This window comes from Pungitius pungitius, chromosome 19 (genome assembly GCF_949316345.1).
Source record: "Pungitius pungitius chromosome 19, fPunPun2.1, whole genome shotgun sequence".
NCBI lineage: Eukaryota > Metazoa > Chordata > Actinopteri > Perciformes > Gasterosteidae > Pungitius > Pungitius pungitius.
In genome coordinates, this window is record NC_084918.1 from 5506670 (window position 1) to 5514055 (window position 7386).

Sequence of the window (7386 nt, forward strand, 5' to 3'; positions counted from 1 at the left end):
GCATCACGGGAGACATCAAATTTTTAAAAGGTTTTAAATTGGCCTGTGACGCCACCTGGTGGAATAGATCAGGAGGTTATTTTCAAACCACCCTATTTGACATGTTTGCACATTTAGAAAGATTATACATCATACTCTGTGTGTTTTTTTTTTGATTTTGATGTATTTCTGAATCCAATCGTCTTCACTACAGTAGATCAGATTATGTGTGCAACAAGATGTTGGTCATTTAATGATGGCTGAGGTCCATTTAGCTCCCTCCGTTTCAGTGTCCCGTTAGAAATCTCTTATCAAGGGGTTCAAAAAAAGATACTGAAACAGTAAATGTCACCTGTTCTGTTATTCCTCTGTAAAAGCCCGAGAAAAATGCAAAGCGTCTGGTATTTATCTCGCAGGTCTCCTCGTCTTTACAAAAAAGGCAATTCTGGGAAGTCAGGCAGAGCAAATATCACACGGTAGATTATTTGTAGTGATTCAACCGTATCTGAGGGCCTGTGTTACATCGGCTTTCGTGCTCTACAATTGTACCGACACACCTCATCCTCCATTGTTCAGCAGACGGAGAAACCACTCGAGAGGGATGTTTGGAAGAAATTGAAAAGGACATCCGCCAATTCTGAACTGTGTAGTGGTGCATGAAGTTCAAAATACAGTGAAACTTGCACTAATAGCAATTCTTTAGGAGACAAAATACATTACTCGGAAAATAAAGTTGTTCCGTGAGTCATATTCAAAGTCAATAATGATTTTTCGCCAATGAGGATTTCATCCAGAACCTCGATGTCACAATAACAGATGAGTGATTAACTGCACTTTGCATTTTAACCCACATCCCCTCGCATTTAAGTTACATTTCATGCCCAAAAATGAACTTACATGAAGCTTCTGATACAATCTCCTTTGTTCCATTTGTCTGCTGAGCTTTTGTTTGGTCACTGTGTGCAGCAGAGTCTGACACTTGATAGAAAACATTACGTTTGAATACCCATGTCCAGTAAGTGCTGGTCATTTTAATTGAAATTGTTAAATCGCTGAATCATATCTGCCAGAAAACCGGAATGGTGGATTTTTCCTTCCACCGACAACAAAAACCTGATTATAATTTCTCCCTTTTTAAACATTTTGACGTGTTCGTACATGGATGAAATGCTGCCCGTCGGAGAAACAACAGCCATGCCAGATATGATGGGGACATGATATTTTAGTGATGGAAGTGGCGCAGAACACAAGGAGGCCTCGGTGCACCACTTCAGCTCATCACAATGCAGTTGCCATGTTCTTCCTGGTGATGCGTACGCAACATGTCTGGATTTTCATCGCGTGTCTGGCAGACGAGTGAACTTTACTCTTCGACTGTGTCCTTCTTGCTGGTCTCCTGTCCTTCAAAGATGGGGTACTTGCTCTCCACCTCGGCCCAGGTCAATGTGGCGTTGGCCAAATCCCGAACGATCACCGGCAACTCACTGACCTGAGGGGAGAAAGATGTGCTTTTGTTAATTGCGTTAAATGGTGCGTGTAATTACAGCTACTTCTGATCAGCTCTCTTGTTGAAGCGGCTTCAAGCTCCATCCAACAAAATGCTGTTCATTCATAGGGTCAAATAATGAGGTCAACGCCTGAGAGAGGCATTAAAGGGCAACAAAGCAGACTACATTGGGCAATGCTGCTACAGCGACACCAACTGGGCGCAGCCTGTAGCTCTCCCGGTGTTGTGGTAGGATCCTGCTTGTAATCTCTTGTAACAGCAAGCTGTGTGCTGTACCTCGGCCCGGATCTGTCTCATGGAGTCGCGGTCCCTCAGCGTGGCGGTGTGCGGCTCCTTGTTCACCGTGTCGAAGTCGATGGTGATGCCGAACGCCACCCCGATCTCGTCCGTCCTGGCGTAACGTCTGCCGATGGATCCCGCGGAGTCGTCCACCTTGTGGGACACGCCGTTTTTGGTCATCGCCTCAGCTGAGGAAGAAAGGAAAAAAAAAAAAAAAAAAACATAGGAGAAGATTGCTACGTTGAGACAGCTGCAGCTCATGTTGTTTTTCACGGTTGCCGACGGAGACGGAACAGGCACGTTGTCATTATGTGGCCACTTACATAACTCCCTCACAAAGGGCATGAATTCCTGGTTTTGACTCAGAGGCAGGACAGAACATTTGTAGGGAGACACGGTGGCTGGGAAGCTGAAGTACTGAAGAGAAGAAGGGAGACAATGACTTCATTAAACGCAAAGCGGAAGAACAAGAATCAAGTCATAAAAACATCATTTCTGGCAGTTGATTACGGCTTTTGTAATGAGGTGGTTGCCATGTGTTTAACAGATTTAAACTTCTTAAACTCTTATCAACCCTGATTGGACGGAAGATATGTGATATCCAACCAATATCTAAAAACAGACATCACATTCTCAAGAGAAACCTGGCTAAAACACAGCAGCAATACAGTTACATAACGACAAGCATTAAATGATGTGTGTCAAAGATGAACTCTGACAGAACATCTTTTAAGAGTCCTTAGAAGGAGTTGTGGATCTTCGAGGGGATTCAAACTTTCACATCACTCTGCCAGATCACCTTTGTGTTTATGATCCAGACTTTGGACTCACCGTTCTTTGCTCGTCACCTTCTCTGACGTGGAATGTGTGCTCAAAGATGGTGTACATGATCCTACCGATGCCGAAGGAGGGCTCGATCACATTGGGAACCACTTCCTCCACTGCGGGGACGACGGAGACGAGTGTGTGTTATTGGAGCCGTAGCGGAATCAGAAAAATAAACCGCAACATAATAAATCTCACCATGCAGGGTCTTCTGGAATCGCTTCACAGCGACCATGTCCTTGGTGAGTTTGAAGGACTTGCCTTCCGACTCGATGGTGAACTCTCTGTGGACAGGAAGAGAACACACTGACTGACTGGGCTGCGAATGGCGAAAGCGCAGAGCTTTCGTCGGGCAGCGCCGCACGCTGTGGGACTCACCCGCTCTCACTGAGCAGCCGCTCCTGATCTGCGATGAAGTCCTCGTCACACTGAGACAGATACTCCATGGCGATCTTGGCATCCTTCTTGTACGCCTTTCCCAAGGCTCCTTTGTTTGGCTCAAACTGGACGACATTGACAACTTTGTGCAGGGAAGTTAAGGATAACAAAAAAAAGAAAAAGGCATTTGGCTGCTTAACAATGTTCTTTTGTTGTTTGATGGGAACGGAGAGTTCCTTTTTGCAGCGTTAAGTGCCGCCTGAGCTTTAGGATATGGGTTCTTTCAGAGGCTTCTCTGCGACCAGAGGGACCTTCGTGGCCCGCGCGTGGCACTGCAGATCGAAGCACGAGCGGTCGGCACACCCCACGATTTCAATCCAGCCCTGCAAGGCACAAGCATTTCCTTTGAGCAAGAAGTGGGCGGAGTCGCCCCGCCCAGCCACCAGGAATCGGCGCGGCGGAAGAACCTACGTAGGAGGTTTTGGCTTCGGCGTCCCAGCAGTCGCAGGCGTAGTGAGCCATCTCGTTGTCCATGTGCTGACGGAAGCGCAGCTTGTCTTTGGCGATACCAACTCTGGTGAGGTAGAGGTAGATCCTCCCGATGAAATATCCCAGGACAGAGTTATTGATGACTCCCTTGAAATGAGGTAGGAAGATATGAATTAATTAGATAATTAGTACACTTTGAGTTAAGATTGTTTGTGGGTCAAATATTGTATTTGCTTGAATCCACTTTTTTAGATCACATTTATTACTGTGTATGTTATAATACCCCGGGTGGGCAATATGTATCAAGATTATAATACAATATTTCATCTTGGATTGCAGTATTTCAAGATCAATTAATAATCATACACATTTAGTTACATATGCATATTACTTATGAATGAAGCTTCAAAATGTACAAAAGGACATCTCTAAAAAAAGATGTGTGACAATATTGTTCTAACCTGCTCCACAGCATCACCGAGCCTCATGATGTGTGCAGACTGGCCACTAGTCTGAGCCTTGGAGGAGTATAACGTGATGTCCAGGTCGGCTACGTTTGAGAATTTAGGGTGGACCTTCTCGTTTGGGTCCACAAAGTGCTCAATCTCCGCCATGGTGAACTCTCTACGAGGAAGAAGTGATACAATCTCACTACGAGTCATCTGCACAAGTACAGAGACTAAACACACGAGGGAACAACGGGGCGACACGGTGGATCTCTCACCTGACACGAATGAGCCCAGAGCGAGGAGAGATCTCGTTCCTGAAGGAGTTTCCTATCTGAGCTGCAGCAAAGGGCAGTTTTCCCTGGTTGAACTCTAACAGGCGTTTGAAGTTGAGGAAGATTCCCTGAGCTGTTTCAGGCCTCAGGTACCTGCAAAGTTACATTGAAAAATCAATCAACTAATAAATCACTTACCAAAAATCGTCAAGAAAATAATTGCCGTGGTATTAGTATTGTTTTTTTACCCCGGCATGTTCCCCCCTGGTCCGATGGACGTCTGAAACATCAGGTTGAAGGAGATGGGAGGTGTGAGGTCGTTTCCTGTGGTGGGCGACTTGACGTTGTATTTCACAAAGAGATCGGTCAGCTCCTGCTGGGTGTAGTTGTCCATCTGAAAACAGTAAAAGACACCGTGAAACGTTTAAAACATTGGTCGGAAGAAAAGATTTTCCAAAATAGACCCCTCAAAGGAGCGGTTTGAGTCTCAGCGAACACTGACCTGAGTTGTGACCTGCTCCATCTCGGCCTTCTTCTCTGCTGTGCACTTCTTATCAGACATCAGCTTCTGGAGGTGGGCTGTGGGACACGGACACGTTAAAACAAAGCTTCCACTAAAGATTATTGAAAAAAGGGAACCTTGAGTTTCATCAATTATTACTACTGCACTGAAAATTAGCTAAAAAAAAATCAGGATGACATGAACATAGTTTAAGTACGTTCGAAATGTCAAAATGTCTCTTGACATTTCTCACATTTTGCATTTTCATGACATAACAAATTTCCAGTTTCGCTTCTTTATATGAGACTATTAGCCTACAAACATAGCAGGTACGACCATGTTCTCCCTCATATCATTTCATTCTGCCTGCTGTTTGGCACAGCCACAGCCTGCGATGTGATTCCTGCTGCGTCGGCCCCTCCCCTTCTCCCTCAACAGTGATACTCGGCAGCTCGGTCAGCCAGCAGAAGCTACTGACAACACCAGTCTGCAGAGACTCATGAATAATACACGTGAACAGCTTACAAGGGCCTTTTTGGTTTTCATGATGACTCAGTTTTAGTTGTTACACTGTAGTGTCGAAAGCCTGTAAATACACACAGGCCGAAATACAATAGGCTTACCTTTGAGGAGGTGGTCTGCCCTGAAGCATTCGCCGTTTTTGACGTCTTTCACCATGTAGTCAGCAAATTTTTCCACATGTCCTGATGTCCTGAATAAAAGTAAAGCAAATTGCACTAATAAATATATATTTTAAAATGATTAGCAGCCTGCAGCTGAATCTATGAAACACGCTACACTGTCTTCTCTAGTTTCATTAATAAATAAAACATAAGCGATAAAAACAAATAATAAATGAATTTTTGCGCACACACACACACAAAACTCGCTTTAGGGACACATACTTGAGGACGGACTCCGGGGTCAGCATGGTGCAGTCTATTTCCAGAATCTGCTCCTCCTGGATGAAGTGATGCCTCCAGGCCTGCAGGATGTTGTTCTTCAGGGCACAGCCCACGGGGCCGAAGTCATACAGGCCGCTCACACCTGGGGAGCATTACTGCATGGTAACAGGTTGCTTAAAGATGACGGGAGCATCATCCGAAAACCTTCAGCTTTCAAAGGCTCACCTCCATAGATGGCAAAAGCCTGGTCGTAAAAGAACCGTCTCTTGAGGGTATCCTCCATCTTTGATCTGTCTACAATGTCATCTTTGGGTTGTAATGACAGCTCCTGCAATGTACATTTTATTTTCACCATTATGGATATATTTAACCATAAAAGCCACACATTTGTGCAATTTATCCTAAATATGTCTTCCAAAAAAATGAATAAGAAACAGAACAGAAAAAGTGTTACAAACGTGTAAATACCTTATTATGAATGTAGAAATAATCTAAACACTGTATCTGCAGCTGTGTTTTATAAGTTTCTAGCGATGGCAGTAACATTATATGAGGTGGTCTCCACCTGATAGCACCACCTGATCCATGAAGACCATGAGATAAAGTAGACTTTCAGGCTTAGAATAGTTAAATTATTAACTATTATTTTTTTACTTTTAACTAAATCAGTTTGAAGGAATATCATTAAAAGCCACTCACCTTGGCCTCCAGGGTTCTCTTCCTTGCTTTCAGTTCAGCCACAGCTTTAGTAACATCCACATCTGGAGCTCCATCCTGTTTTAACTGCCGCACCAGGTCCCCCTGAAGCAGAGAAGGTGGCTTGAGATTTGGCATAAACAAAAACCGAGCCTGCATGTCAACTTGTGTCCGACAAGGTTTACAGAGCAACCGGCCATTTGGGGGCTTTTTGTTTTAAGGCAGCAGCATTTATTTGGCCTTTTCTCTTGATCCCACCCAGCTCACAAATGTCTGCAACAACCGCAGAATACTGAAACGTGGCAAAGGGTGCAGACATAGCACACAGTGCTAGTTAGCTGGCAGCTAGCCGCTAGCTAGCGGGTGATAGCTCGTTTTTCATTGGCAAACAGGTCCGGTTAGCCTGGCAAGCTAACGAGCTGAATGCCAACCAGCCAGAGGCACTAAAGCATATATGACACACAACCAACCCATTCGGTTCATTAGGGTGGAGATTTATAAGATAACAAGCGTTACCTGTTCTTTTACGGCCAGCCTCAAGGGGGCCAGAACCGCTTCAATGTTGCCGTTCATGGTTTGTCCTTCCGCCGGCTGCAGCCACAGGCTTTGCTTCTTCTTCTTACTCAAGCGGACCGACGTGGAAAACGGCCGGTTTTTGGGGTCGTAGCGGAGCGACTGCCGAGCGATCCGGACCGTCGTTAGCGGGCGGAGGGCGGGGATGTCAGTGCTGGTCCTCCTCAGCAGTGCTGATGCTGCGCTACGAAGCATGGACCGCCGTAATGCGAGAAGAGAATGATGAAATATCTGGGACACGAGTAAACGCAGCTTGTGTTCCGGTCGAGCCCTTTCGCTACAGGCGACGACGCATCAGCATATTCATCAGAAATGAATATGAAAAAGGATTACTAAAAGGATTGTTAATTTATCACACACACATTTAGAAATGTTAAATTTGATTTGTATTGATACACCAAAATTATACACCAAGATTACAATGTAATAATTCTAACTATTGTTTGTATCTACTGACCTAAATATCATAGTTATTTTTTATTTACATTTTTTCTTGCTTTCATTTGAAGAAAGTATTCACTTAAGTAAGTAG

General features: G+C 44.6%; 1 protein-coding gene across 1 annotated transcript; it reads right to left on the bottom strand.

Annotated features, from left to right (window-relative positions):
• Positions 1-982: 982 nt before the first annotated feature.
• On the bottom strand, positions 983-7112 carry gars1 (glycyl-tRNA synthetase 1). The gene is made up of 17 exons (XM_062559195.1): positions 6798-7112; positions 6285-6386; positions 5811-5913; positions 5586-5727; positions 5304-5392; positions 4681-4757; positions 4427-4572; positions 4182-4331; positions 3919-4081; positions 3440-3604; positions 3243-3351; positions 2969-3113; positions 2789-2874; positions 2597-2706; positions 2089-2182; positions 1763-1953; positions 983-1468 (listed from the first exon to the last, which is right to left on the bottom strand). Exons 1-17 carry the CDS (start codon positions 7047-7049, stop codon positions 1343-1345), a joined length of 2250 nt encoding a protein of 749 aa, XP_062415179.1. The 5' UTR covers positions 7050-7112; the 3' UTR covers positions 983-1342.
• Positions 7113-7386: the final 274 nt, after the last annotated feature.